This window comes from Penicillium samsonianum, assembly GCF_028829775.1.
Source record: "Penicillium samsonianum strain IBT 33392 chromosome Unknown utg000004l_segment0_segment0, whole genome shotgun sequence".
NCBI classification, from domain to species: Eukaryota; Fungi; Ascomycota; class Eurotiomycetes; order Eurotiales; family Aspergillaceae; genus Penicillium; species Penicillium samsonianum.
The window spans coordinates 4695009-4708488 of record NW_026643262.1 but is presented as its reverse complement, the minus strand read 5'-3'; the positions used below and the strand labels follow the sequence as shown (position 1 = coordinate 4708488).

At 51.3% G+C, this 13480-nt stretch overlaps 8 protein-coding genes across 8 annotated transcripts; 5 read left to right on the top strand and 3 right to left on the bottom strand.

The window, feature by feature from the left end:
* Positions 1 to 118: 118 nt before the first annotated feature.
* N7471_008735 (dolichyl-P-Glc:Man(9)GlcNAc(2)-PP-dolichol alpha-1,3-glucosyltransferase ALG6) lies at positions 119 to 2173 on the top strand (the record flags this gene model as incomplete). Its single annotated transcript, XM_057281454.1, is given in 4 exon segments — positions 119 to 204; positions 222 to 505; positions 559 to 721; positions 790 to 2173. The coding sequence occupies 4 exon segments, from the start codon at positions 119 to 121 to the stop codon at positions 2171 to 2173; spliced, it is 1917 nt and encodes a 638-aa protein (XP_057135714.1).
* A 329-nt stretch (positions 2174 to 2502) lies between these two features.
* Positions 2503 to 2899, bottom strand: N7471_008734 (copper metallochaperone COX17; the record flags this gene model as incomplete). The annotated part of the gene is made up of 3 exons (XM_057281453.1): positions 2503 to 2643; positions 2703 to 2764; positions 2872 to 2899. The coding sequence occupies 3 exons, from the start codon at positions 2897 to 2899 to the stop codon at positions 2503 to 2505; spliced, it is 231 nt and encodes a 76-aa protein (XP_057135713.1).
* A 368-nt stretch (positions 2900 to 3267) lies between these two features.
* Positions 3268 to 4524, top strand: N7471_008733 (GTPase-activating protein RNA1; the record flags this gene model as incomplete). The annotated part of the gene is made up of 1 exon (XM_057281452.1): positions 3268 to 4524. The coding sequence occupies one exon, from the start codon at positions 3268 to 3270 to the stop codon at positions 4522 to 4524; it is 1257 nt and encodes a 418-aa protein (XP_057135712.1).
* A 1146-nt stretch (positions 4525 to 5670) lies between these two features.
* N7471_008732 (transcription elongation factor DST1) lies at positions 5671 to 6591 on the top strand (the record flags this gene model as incomplete). Its single annotated transcript, XM_057281451.1, has 1 exon — positions 5671 to 6591. One exon carries the CDS (start codon positions 5671 to 5673, stop codon positions 6589 to 6591), a length of 921 nt encoding a protein of 306 aa, XP_057135711.1.
* A 480-nt stretch (positions 6592 to 7071) lies between these two features.
* Positions 7072 to 7641, top strand: N7471_008731 (uncharacterized protein; the record flags this gene model as incomplete). Its single annotated transcript, XM_057281450.1, has 1 exon — positions 7072 to 7641. One exon carries the CDS (start codon positions 7072 to 7074, stop codon positions 7639 to 7641), a length of 570 nt encoding a protein of 189 aa, XP_057135710.1.
* Positions 7642 to 7808: 167 nt separating this feature from the next.
* Positions 7809 to 9807, bottom strand: N7471_008730 (ABC1 kinase family protein; the record flags this gene model as incomplete). Its single annotated transcript, XM_057281449.1, has 2 exons — positions 7809 to 9009; positions 9068 to 9807. The coding sequence occupies 2 exons, from the start codon at positions 9805 to 9807 to the stop codon at positions 7809 to 7811; spliced, it is 1941 nt and encodes a 646-aa protein (XP_057135709.1).
* A 315-nt stretch (positions 9808 to 10122) lies between these two features.
* N7471_008729 (uncharacterized protein) lies at positions 10123 to 10698 on the bottom strand (the record flags this gene model as incomplete). Its single annotated transcript, XM_057281448.1, has 1 exon — positions 10123 to 10698. The coding sequence occupies one exon, from the start codon at positions 10696 to 10698 to the stop codon at positions 10123 to 10125; it is 576 nt and encodes a 191-aa protein (XP_057135708.1).
* A 186-nt stretch (positions 10699 to 10884) lies between these two features.
* Positions 10885 to 12564, top strand: N7471_008728 (MBL fold metallo-hydrolase; the record flags this gene model as incomplete). The annotated part of the gene is made up of 4 exons (XM_057281447.1): positions 10885 to 11211; positions 11271 to 11418; positions 11488 to 11853; positions 11908 to 12564. The coding sequence occupies 4 exons, from the start codon at positions 10885 to 10887 to the stop codon at positions 12198 to 12200; spliced, it is 1134 nt and encodes a 377-aa protein (XP_057135707.1). The 3' UTR covers positions 12201 to 12564.
* Positions 12565 to 13480: the final 916 nt, after the last annotated feature.

The window sequence follows — 13480 nt, the reverse complement described above, 5'->3', positions numbered from 1 at the left end:
GAAAAAAAAAATCGGAGGCTGGCAGAACATTTCCGCTTTCCTAGAAAGGTTAGAGCAGGAACTTAGTCCTAGGACAATGTGGGTACCTGTGTAGTGGCTGTCGACGACTCATAATCGCATGTCACTTGGCGGTGTCTTCTACTTTTGTCTACGGTGTACCTACTACGTCAATTCCTCTGCTATTACTCTACTCGTTCAGACACTGTTCGACTTTTATTTAGCTCGATAGTCAATGGGAAGCTCAGTTCCCATTTGGCCTTTATCGTGATGGCCCCTCCGACACCCTCCTCGCACCGACCCCGCAAGAAGAGAAAGGGTGCGATCTCCCCCGGCTCCAACAATAACCTGATCTTGGATCTAGGCGAGGGGAAGCAATCTCCAGCATTTCCACTGGTCTCATTTCTGTGGGCTGCTCGCGCCGGTGTGTCTCAATGGCTGATTCTCCCACTTGTCCTCATGGCCGTTGGCCTGTTCCGATGGGCTGTGAGCTTATGGGGTTACTCTGGTATGCGACATTGTCTCTCTTTGGAGTTGAATACAACAGTTAACACCTTCTAGGCTTCCAGATTCCCCCGATGCACGGTGATTTTGAGGCGCAACGCCATTGGATGGAAATTACCACACATCTGCCTTTGGCGAAGTGGTACACATACGATCTGCAATACTGGGGTCTCGATTATCCACCATTGACCGCATATCACAGCTGGCTACTCGGAAAGATGTATATACTCCTCCTGCTATTCGTTGTGGAATTCCCATGGTCTCCTGCTGACCTGTCGGCCTGTCTAGTGGCTCCGTTTTTGATCCGAACTGGTTCGCCCTGGACGCCTCCCGAGGTTTCGAGGACCCCCGTTTGAAAGTATACATGCGCGCCACCGTCGTTGCATCAGAATACTTCGTGTTCATCCCGGCCGTGGTCAATTTCCTCCGCCGCTACACCCGGATGCAGGGTGTTCATGCATGGTCTGCCTCGATTGCTCTCGTGGCAGTCCTCCTTCAGCCAGCGAACATCCTCATCGACCATGGCCATTTCCAATATAACACAGTCATGCTGGGGTTGGTCGTTGCGAGCTTAGACGCTATCCTGGCAGGGCGTATGCTCTGGGCTTGCATTTTCTTCGTTGGTGCACTGGGTTTCAAACAGATGGCGTTGTACTATGCACCTGTCATGTTCGCCTATCTTCTCGGTGTCTGCACATTCCCTCGGATTAATATCCCCCGCCTCGTGAGCATAGCCCTCATCACATTAGCTACTTTTGCTTTGCTGTTGGCCCCTCTTATGGTTGGTGCCTCCAATGCCGAAGCTCGAAAGGCATTTGCCTCTTCTCCGGTGCCGCCTATGTTGCAGGCACTTCCTATCCAGATGGACAAGAACTCTGTTACATACGGGCTATTGTTCCAACTAACGCAGATCATTCATCGGGTGTTCCCCTTTGCACGTGGGCTCTTCGAAGACAAAGTTGCCAACGCTTGGTGCGCCATTCACACTTTCTACAAGCTCACTCGCTTCGATGCTACGTTGTTGCAGCGAGCATCGCTCGGTGCCACATTGGCGTCAATCATTGTTCCCTGTGCTATCATCTTCCGCCACCCCCGAGCCTCGCTTCTCCTTCCCGCTCTATCTGCCGTCTCCTGGGGATTTTTCTTGTTCTCTTTCCAGGTCCATGAAAAGAGTGTGTTGCTGCCTCTGCTACCAATGACCCTGCTACTTGCTGGTAACGGTGGACTGAGCAAAGAAACACGCGCCTGGGTGGGCTGGGCCAACGTGCTTGGCTCGTGGACCATGTACCCCCTCCTTAAGCGGGATGAGCTCCGCGTTCCTTACATAGTTATGACTTTGCTTTGGGCCTATCTTCTTGGCTTGCCTCCTACTTCTTTCGAGACCTACCGAAGTCGGCCATCCCCGGAAGACTCCAATGCCCACTTCGAGCCCAGCACTCTTACAACTCTCCTACACTTTGGTTTCTATTTGGCCATGATTGCCTGGCATATCCTTGAGGCATTTGTTCCTCCGCCGCCCGGAAAGCCAGATCTTTGGGTGGTCTTGAATGCCCTGATCGGAGCTGGTGGCTTCGGAATTGCCTATCTGTGGTGTATGTGGAAACTATATACCCAATGTCGCCAGATCAGTCGGCAGGCGACCGAGGAGGAAAGCCAGAAAAAGAAGCAGTGATTGTTTGCCTAGGTGGATGGCTGTATGATTTTCAGTGATACCCCATATTATGTGATTATCCAAAATGAGGCAGTAGAGCTGCTAGCTTATTTCATTAATATGATTGATTCGATTTGAAGTTCGTTCTTTAAGAGGTGAGACGTTGTATTGGGGAACTCTTCCCGATCATCTGGGGTGCCAGACTCTAGATTTCAATATGTAACAAACGAGCAAAGATGTCCTAAAAACAGACGATATCCAAAGAAAACAAGAAACTCCCGCCAATGAATGCTATGATACAATGTTGTATAGTGATAGTACAGCCGAGGCCATTGAATCAGAGATTGAGTCTAGACCTTGAAGCCAAACCCGGCCATGCAAGTCTTGTACTGCTCGATCGTGGCCTTGCACTCCTGCTCAGGGTTGTCTGACTTGGAGAAGAGCATGCAGTCATCGCGAGCGGTCTTCTCGGGTTTGCAGACGCAGCAGGGCTAGAATTAAGGCAGAGTCAATCGCTTGCGCTTGTTGGTCCGGCAGTATCGGGTCATACCTTGGGCTTCTCGGACTGGGCGGGCTGAGCGGGTGCTTGCTCGGGGGCAGCGGCGCTTTTCTCTGTAAAGCATTGTGTAAGCGAGGGTCAAGGTCTTCTCTGATATGTATGACTGGCGCATTGCGCAAGTACTCGGCCCGGGAAAGCGGAAAGAGACATTGGTATTTACCATTTGAGGAACCGAAGAGCCAGGACATTGTGATGGATATGTAGATTTTCTTGATGAATATTTTAAGTAAACGAAAGACAAAAAGTGAAAACGTTGGAGCACCCTTGAAAGTGCTTACAAGTGACCTGACACCATCGGACATTATTAATGGCGAGTGTAGCGCAACTGGTCCGTATGTTCCGCCGTAGTTATTATTTTTTTTGTTATCAACAAACTTGCCTCTCCGGGGTCGCCTCCTTTTCTGCTACACTACAGACTTGTTTCGGTTTTTTCTTTCTATCCTTGGGTCTACTTGGGTCTCCTCATTGCTGGGATATTGTCTGCCATTGACCTCACGCTTATCCTATTTTATTTCTTTTTCTTATCTCAATATCCCACTTCAACAACTACCCCGCCATGGCCCCTCCCAAGGTCTTCTCCCTCGAGGGCAAAGTCCTCAAGCTCGACAGCGCAGAGGACATGAATGCGCACATTCAGCCCTTGATTGACAACACCGACTACACTGAAATCCGTCTCGGTGGAAACACCCTGGGCATTGACGCCTCCAAGCGCCTGGCCGAGGTCCTGCAGACCCAAAAGTGCCTCGAAGCTGCCTACCTCGACGACATCTTCACCGGTCGTCTTCTGACGGAAATCCCCACTGCTTTGAACTCGCTCCTGAACGCCATCCTCAAGATCTCGACCGTCCACACCGTGAACCTTAACGACAATGCTTTCGGTCTCAGAACTCAGGCCCCGCTTATCGAATTCCTCTCGCGCCACGTGCCCCTCCGCCACCTCATTCTTAACAACAATGGACTCGGCCCTGCTGCCGGATCTCAGGTCGCCGATGCGCTGTCAAAGCTAGCTGAGCGCAAGGAGGAAGCTCGCAACTGCGGCGAGGAGGTTGCGCTTCTGGAGAGTGTTGTCTGCGGACGAAACCGCTTGGAGAACGGCAGTATGGAGGCATGGGCTCGGGCCTACAAGGCCCACGCCGCCGGCCTGAAGTCGGTTAAGATGACACAGAACGGCATCCGATCGGAGGGTATCTCCCACTTGTTGACCCAGGGTCTCTACCACGCACAATCCCTGGAGGTTCTGGATCTGCAGGACAACACTTTCACCAATGTGGGCTCCACTGCCCTGTCAAACGTCTTGTCTGGCTGGCCGTCTCTGCGCGAGCTTGGTGTCGGCGACTGTCTGCTCTCTGCCCGCGGCGGTGTGAAGGTTGCCCAGGCTTTGGCTGCGAACAAGAACCAGAAGCTCCAGACCCTGCGTCTGCAGTACAACGAGATGAAGGCCGAGGCAGTCAAGAGCTTCACCCACGCAGCCAAGACCGCGCTTCCCAGCCTCCGTCGTATCGAGCTTAATGGAAACATCTTCTCCGAGGATGACCCTAACATCGTTGACCTGCGTGAGCTTTTGGAGGCTCGACAGGAGGAGCATGGTACCGACGAGGACCCCGAGGATACTTGGGGTGTTGATGAGTTGGATGAACTCGAGGAGGAGGATTCGGAAGAAGAAGAGGAAGAAGGAGAAGAGGAAGAGGAGGAAGAGGCCAAGGCTGAGAAAGACCTCAGGGATGCCGAACTTGCCGAGGAAGAGAAGGTTGCTCAGAGAGATGACAGGGATGTCGATGACCTGGCCGATGTTCTGGGCAAGACGGCTATCTAAACCTCTGGAGCTGTTGGACAATTGTCACTTCCATCAGTACCTGCCTTTCATCACGGACGAATCATGGATCCAATGCCACGTTGATATCACCAATGGCTGAGAAACCCGCGCCGGCTTAATTGGTGTCCTCCTGGCCATCCATGGTCCCTTTCTGTGTCCACGGCCACTCACAAGCTTCGGGTATGAGGATCTGACTGACGACGCTTACGCTTTACCTTCAAAAAGACCCCATTTGTTATACCCCCAACCTACAATGATGAAACCCTAGCTGCACATAATTCCCTTTGCTTTGATCCATATTCTGTTTGCATAGCCATGGACCCCCTGTGTTTTCTTCAGAGGATACACCACCATATAGATGGAATACATATCTGGATAAGCAGTACCACTCGAATGATCATAAATTTAGAAAAATAAAGAAGTAGGTGTGTATACAAAAGCTGCATATAAATTGAAAGAAAAAGGATTTCCGAAAATGGAAACCAAGGCTTGGCGCAAACCTCGGACATCGCAGCTCATCAAATTCCCTTTACCTCGTCGCCGTTGACATATTCCATCTACCATACCTGTCACTCCTGGCGCTTCCGTTGCCGTCGCCTTTCCGCTCTTTGTTTTCTTTACAGGTCCCATCTTGCAACACTATACCGGTGACGCGACCGTGAAATATCCCCAGGTGAGTGCCCGCGCAAAACACCCCTCACTACATCTTGCTTCTACACAGTTACCCATTATTTTTTCTGGCGCAATGTGTATAACAGGTCTCTTGTCATTGTTTCCAAGTTTCTGTGTTTGTTTTTGTCGAGTTTCCGAGAGCAAATGAGGGAGAAGGTGGACACGTGCAAATTAACAGCGTACCACCATCTCCCGCATGAATCTCTATGGCGGGGTATTTCAGGAGCCATGTTTCGTGTGACATCTGTTGAGAGCATGTGTGCTCCATGATCCGTGATCCCAAAGAAACAATTGTGCTTGCCGTAGTTCTGCAGATTGCGCCGGCATCCGGGGCTTATAAAGACCCTGCACTCTATGCTTTTGAGATGACATGCTGACCGTTTGTGGCTTATAGGTCTGCTGAAACTTTCTTACCCGGTCCTCCATTGACCTAGTCAAGCACTCTGATCGCGATATCCCTCTACCCCGCACAACATGGCGATGGACGCCAAAGAGATCGAAGCTAAGGCCAAGGCCTTGGGCAAGGCCGCGACATCTAACGAGTCTTCAGCTGTGATTCTGAGCCTCCTGAAGGACATCCAAACCGGGGTCCGGGCAACCGAAGACCTCCTCCGACAGACGCGCATCGGAATCATCGTCAACAAGTTCAAGCAAAGCAAGACTCCAGAAGTCGCACGGCTCTCCAGCGAGATTGTCTCCAAGTGGCGGACCGAGGTGAACAAGCAGAAGCAGGGCGGTGGAACAGCAGCCAGTCGTGGCTCGAGCGGCTCTCCGCGACCAGCGCAAAATGGTACAGGAGTTTCCACCCCAGCCGCTGCTACACCCTCGGACAAGGCGTCGAAGCTATCTGTTCCTCCGGACAAGCGAACCTGGAAGGCTGATGGAGCGGAGATCAATCATACCGGGAACCGAGTGCGTGACAGCTGCACAGGACTGATGTACGATGGACTGTGTGTTGGGTCGACCGAGCCTCCGAAGGTCGTTCTATCGCGCGCTATTGCAGTGGAGATTTCCGCCTACAAGTACCTAGGACCGGAGACGAAGGAGGAATACCGCACGAAGATCCGCAGTCTTTTCCAGAACCTGAAGAACAAGTCCAACCCGAAGCTGCGAGTGCGCGTTGTCGAGGGAGAGATTACCGCTGAGCGATTTGTGCGCATGACGCACGACGAGCTGCGCTCTGTTGAGCAGCGTGAGGCAGACGCCAAGATTCAGAAGGAGAATATGGACAAGGCTATGGTTGCGCAGCAGGAACGCAGTATCAGTAAGAGTTTGCAGTGCGGCAAGTGTGGCCAGCGCAAGGTTACCTACACCGAGGCTCAGACTCGTGCGGCTGATGAACCGATGACCCTGTTCTGTACGTGTCTGAACTGCGGCAAGTCCTGGCGACAGTAAGCTCGAGGGACGTCCGAGACAGCTGCGGGAGCGGAAATGTATTATTCTTTGGGACTCGGTGTTTCTTGCTTTCTATTTTTCCTTTTCTTTTTCTCAATTCTTTCTATCAAGCTCATGCTATGGAAGCCGACGCTGGAGTTCTACTGTGGGCCTTTGATTTATGTCTTCCTCTACATCTGTTTCCCTTTCGGGAGCGAAGCTCATCTGGGCAAATGGATGGAAAACCGTCGTGAACTATCTACCAAAATTCAGATATCCCAATGATTGATCCCAACTCACTCGCTTATACATGGTTGTTTTGATACTACTACATCCATGCATGTAAACAGTAGATAGTTATCAACAAACACGTCATATTTATGTCACCACTTCCACCACTTGGGCACGATTGAAGGATATCAAACCCGCATCCATAGTCCTGGAGCACCAATATCCCTCCAATAGCACATCTACATCACCATAACCACCAAAATCCCCAACATGACCACACGCGCAGACCTCCTAAAACCAATCCACGCCCTCTTCACAGCCCTAACAAACCCAACCCCAACCAACCCCAACGACCTCCTCTCAGCCTTCACAACCTTCCCAGAACCACTAGTCCACGAACACGGTCTCCCGCAACTAGCCCCATTCCTCGGCCGGCCATTCACCGGCCAAGATGGAATAGCAGCTTACTTCGAGCTCATCTCCTCCCTGCTCTCTATCAAAAGCATGGTTTTTGAACCCGAGGAGACCTGGGTGGTTGATGCGAGCTGCATGGCTGTTTCGCTGCGCGGGAAGGCGACGTTCGTATGGAAGGAGACGCGGCAGGCGTGGGATGAGACGTTCGTTTATCGTCTTAAGCTTGCCGTTGATGGTGGTGGGTCTGGGTCTGGGTCTGGGTCTGCGGAGACGGGGAGGTTGGCGGTTTGTGAGTATCAGGTTTGGGCGGATACGGGCGCTGCGTATCTTGCTAGGCTTGGGAGGTTGGGGGATTTGATAGGATCTGGGGGTGATCGTGGAGAGGGGATTTATGTGGATTTTGATGCGAAGGATGGGACGGGGTAGAACGATATATATATCACCAACAGCCAAGATATAGCACGGGAGGTTGTGCCAATCATAAGGAGAGTGTCATTATCTGGGAGATTTTCTAGATAAGTCCAGATGGTAGAATACACTTATTCTATACCTCCCCTCTACCATCCACATTATTCTATAAGACCGAGGGCAGTCTATCCCTCGAAGATGCTATGGTTAAGCTCAACCCCCAAATCCTTGGCCATATTCTGCATCTGAGCCTCGAGCTCATCCTCCATCCCACCACCCAGATGCAAGAACTGGCGCACCTTGGTGAAATAGAAGAAGATATCAGTACTAAACAGCACGACACGGAAGATAAAATGGCGACCGACGTTCCGGATCTTCTCGGCCAGCGGCAGATCCGGCGACTCGATAAGCGCACGCGAAGCCCAGATACCAGTAATCTTAACTCGGTTCACCGGCGAGCCCAGGAACTGGTTATTCCCTTGGACGATTCGCAGATTGCGACCGATGAAGATCAACTCCCGAGGCCACTTGGTTTCATCGCCTAGCATATCGCGGATCGCCTTGCGCATCGCCTGTTGCATCTCGTAGTGTCGCTCTGCACGCTCCGACTTGCTTAGTCCATTGAGACCGCGCTGTGTGGACATGTCCCCGCCACTGTAGGGACGCATCAATGTTGCTGATGCGAAGAAATCTGGGTTGTTCACGCCCCAGCCCTTAACAATCTCGCCCAGCGTGCGATTGTCGAAGGTGAGGAGGGCTTTCCAGAACCGCGCGTATTGGTGTCGGAATCCAGGTTCCATGTGGATGTACAGGCCGTGGTCGATTAGAACCAGCTCTGGCTCTCCGGACGGCTTGCGGCGGATGAAGATGTTGCCCGGGTGCGGGTCGCAGTGGACGTATCCCCACAGGAACATCTGGGCAGAGAATAGGTCTACCATAGTCGTCATCACGTCCTTAAGTGAAAGTCCCAGTCCGCCACGGTTGTTGCGGCCTCGCCAGTAATCGCGCTCCGGCTTGGTGATTGATGCGCGCGGGTTTCGATCCGCAGAATCCGCCTGCGGCTGGTCGAGCGGTGTACCGTGACAGCCTGGACTTCCCTGGCGCCAGCCGCCGCGCCAGGGCCGCGTGATGGCGTCTTTGTCCCAGAGCCGTACGCCTTCTACCCATTCGGCAGTCATGACGCGCTTCGAGCTCAGTTCGCGGTATACACGAGGAATATACACGCGATCGCGCAGACGGGGTTCAGCGGCCACTAGCTTGGCCATGTTCTCCGAGTTATCTGCTTCATTTACGAAGTCTGTTTCGAGCGATAGTCTCTCACTGATATAGGGAACAAGGCTGTAGAAAGGGATGTCGAAGATCTTGCTGTAGATAAAGGTCACGACTCTATTTGATTCAGTGTTAGCATAACTTCCTCTCGCGGCTCGGACTCGGACAAACTCACTTGAAAGCCCAGAGATCCCATGCCAATTGCTGCACGATCTCCCGCTTTTGAATCTTGATCGCGACCTCCGTCCCATCCTGCAGGCGAGCCCAGTGGACCTGGGCAACACTTGCACTGGCTCGGGCTCTTCGCTCCATCACGCCCTTGTCGGGTGCTCCCGTAAACGAGATGCCGAATACCTCCTCCGGCGACTTGCCAAAATCCTCACGGATGACCTTCTCGATATCCTTCCAGTCATTCTGAGGCGCATCGTCAAACATGCGGGAGAACATATGCTGGAACTCAGGGGGCAGGATGGCAGATTGCATCGCAATCGCCTGGCCTATCTTCAGGTAGAGACCGCCATTTTGCCTCAGTAGATCCGACAACCGCTCTGCGTTGCGGGCGTGCACGGCAGCAATAGAACTGGCCAGTGGCGGGTGTGGGCGGAAGTTGATTTTGTAGTCGAGAGCGACGAAGAGACCGAGAGAAAAAGTCCGGGCTGTTCGGGTCAGCGAGGATGCGTAGAACTGGCTGTCGATGCCGTAGGCGACGCCCGTTGCTAGTGAGACGTAGATGATTCGGCGTAACCATTTGATGGTTCGTTTGTAGGTCTTTGCTTCTGTGGGTTTCCCTAGGGAACTTGGTGACGGTGGTACGAAGGGTTGGAATTGGCTTGAGTGGGCATAACGGTGCGGCCGCCATATTGACGGACGGATGATGGTGGGCCGCAGACAGCGGGGGAACATCGCGTGCGCCATATGAAGTTGTGGAGAGGCGGATGCCTAATCACTGCATTGCGGTGTTGGCAATCAAATCGAGTGTGATCTGAGATGAAGGCAAAGTGGTGAGTAGTGTCAGGTTTTAAGTGTCAAGTAAGCCCTGGAGATGTTCGGCCTGTCGTCATCCGCGGAAGCTCCGCGCGGAGTCGGCGTCGGAGGAATTCAGCGATGCCATTGTTGCCTACAACATACACTGTTACTATCCCATTTCCGTGATATAAAGTGAAGTCGGTATATAGTTATGTGATATTAATTACATGTATAGCACTATTTACAGTTAAATCCAGATATAAATCATAATTCATCATGGTCATTAGGCCCCAAAGTGTCACACACTTTCGCATAATCCCTCATATTCTGAGGAATCGTAGTATCCCACAGTTCATCACTCTCCAAGAACCTAAGTTGCTCTTTACACGATTCCTCGGAAGCCATTGGGATCAAAGCAGGAAGATGTTTGATCGAAGCCTTGAGGAAATTGCGCTTGAAGCAGTTGCCAAACCCAGCCAGAGTCTCCGAATCAGAGCAGATATGTACTCCGCCACCCAGCATTGGTCCACAGCTTTCCTTGATGTTGAGCGCAACATCATCGCCCATTTTCAGGAGAGCTTCTTCCTTGTGGGGTACATTCATGCGCTGAACCAGGCTGCGAACGGCGGGGACGAAGGTGTTATTGCGCGTCCATAGATCCCAGTGCGGGACGGTCGGCTGGCATCCAAAGTCGCAGATTTCACTCTGGAATTTATCGAAGAGGTGGCCTGGTCGGCTAACCAGCGCGGAGACGACTTTGAAGCATGATGTGCCGAGGGCTGTGACGGGGGAGAAGAGCAGGACGAGGACGAGGAAGAGGCGGTCGAGGAAAAAACGCATTATGTGAGATAGAGAGGACGAGAGGATGAGGAAGAGAAGATCCAGATCAACCGAGATCTTCTTGCAGTTTCAGGGGAGAGAAGTGAAAGCTGATTTCCCCCGCATTTGTGGAGAACTCGGAACTTCTGACATTTGACATTCACAGACATTCACAGACATTCACAGACATTCATATTAAATCTACAAATGGATTTGGATATTAGCCATGATCCTTTCAGGTATATCTTATATCCCCCTACTCAAGCCCTGAAAGCCTCTAACTATAAATATAGTGACGACTCTGTGGAAATGCCCATAAACCTGCAAGAGGTAGACTCTCTCGAAGCCATTGTTATCATCGACAATGAGCTGGATCCGCTCTCGCCCCCAGCCCCGGATACCGTCCAAATCTCGGGGAATCTGGGGTCGATTGCCATGGGCTCAAAGCATACACTAACAGACCGCGGGGAAGCCTGCAAGGAATTAAGGCTGGCAGATGTCTGCTGCGCAGCACATGGCTTGTCGATTCTGGTGGTAAGGCGATGTTCTACCATTCGTCTCTTGAATGCGGTTTCGTATTAAGCCTATTATAGACTGCCACAAAAGGTGATAAGAAGCACGCTATTCTCTTCGATGCAGGTCCTGAAGAGGAGGCTTGGGAGAGAAACGTGAAACGGCTGCAACCAAATCTCTCCTCCGTGGAAGTGATTCATCTATCGCATTGGCATCGAGACCACTCCGGTTCGTGATTCCGAGCAAAAAAGGATACATTGGCGCATATTCTCTTCGGCTGTTCTGACATACGCGTAGGTGGTCTTCTGCAGGCAATCCGCATGATAAACGATGCCAAACGAGCCGAGAGCCGCTCTGAGGACCTCGTCGCGGACTTGCACCCAGACCGACCGGCCTATAGGGGGTTTGCTCTGCCCGAGCATATCATTTCACTCGAGGCTGACCCTACCTTTGAGGAGATTGGAAGTGCAGGTGCGGTGGTCGACAAGCGGAGCGAGCCACACACCGTACTTGATGACTTCTTTCTTATCTCTGGGGAGATTCCACGAGTGACGCCGTACGAGACAGGTCTGAAGAATGCAGTGCAATATGACCCTGATGAGAATGACTGGTTCTCTGACGAAATCATCGTTGATGAGCGTTCTCTCATCTGCAATCTCAAGGGTATTTGCATCCTAAAACCCGCCCACAAGCTTATTGAACTAACATGTTCTTCAGGAAAGGGACTTGTTGTTTTCACTGGATGTAGCCACGCTGGCGTAGTCAACACCACCAAGCACGCCGTCGAGCTCACGGGTGGATCGGTACCTGTTCATGCCGTTGTTGGTGGATTCCATCTCGCCTCAAGCGACGCAGATCAAATCCAAATCACAGTAGCCGATCTCAAACGGCTCGATCCTGCTGTGCTCATGCCGGGTCACTGTTCGGGCTGGCGGGCCAAGTTTGCGATTGAGAAACACATGCCCGGGTCATTGGTGCCCTGCACCGTAGGATCAAGAATCACATTCTGATTTCTGTTTTATTGGTTTCATCTGAAACATCAATACTAGTTGAAGAAGCTGTTCCTTACAGGCTCATTCTCCACGTGGACGCAGGGTCTTGATGCGAAGCCGCATGGCATGGGTTGCTCGGAGCAACGAGTCTCATCAAGGGGCTATCTCGTTATCGGCTCGGCATAACTTGTTCTGTTGATCGGATTCCGATTCCTGATATCACTCTATCTCCTTGCTGCATTTTCTTGCGATCGGAAGAATGCGAGATGGGTGCAGTTGGCTATTTCTAGACTTATAATAGTAAGCGTAACAATTCTAATGCTAATGATACTGGCCAGTTGAGACACATACAGACAAGCGGCGTAGGCATTGATGCTTCTGAGGCCTGGTTGTAGCGACAGCTTCTATGGCAAGTCCTGGATATTATATATGTCGGAATAACAATTGCAATTTATTTTGAATCAAATAAAAATTCGAGAAATTCAGAACCGCATGAGGTCTGTGGTTGAAGAATCGAACCTGATATATATTTACATCCAACAGCAATTGTCGGCCAACAACATGTATTTCTTTTCATTGCATTTGGGCCCGGTTGTTTAAAATGGCTGCAAGTTATATAATACCTCGCATCTGTTGATGCATTTTCAATATATATATGTTCTATAAACCATGCAGAGTAGATGTAACCTCTATCAAGTACAGCTTTAATTGATTAGATCTTACAAACTTATTCTCAACCATTTCCATGCACACCTAGTTCTGTACACACGTCCAGATAAGACAAAAAGCACATCACCAGCGACAAGATACAGATACGATACAGTGTAACCAACAGTGCAGCAACTACACCCAAGGACGCCCGAGGTCAGCAGGACTAATTTTCCACCTCTCCGTTGTGCATCGTTTTACAGCCAAGATCCCTTGGTAGTAAATATCTACCGAATCTTTGAGATGCAGCATATAGATATCAACAAAACAGTCAGTCCCGTCTTGGCCAAAGAAAATCCCTCAGCGACAGAGTAAGCCCAAGCATTGGCATATCGACATGAACAAATGTAAATGTGCCCCTGATAGTGCCACACCCCTCACAGGCGACACCTCCGATAAGAAGCACGTCCCTAGATTTCACATTGCTACATACTGATGTGCATTACTCTGTATGGAGTACTCCGTACTCTACTCCATGCGGAGTGCAAAGTACAAGCATGCACACTGCCCCCGCCAAGATGCAAGCACAACAAGCATTACCAACAATCACCCTTGCGCTTGTTGACTCCCTCTCCTCTCCACCCCGCCCC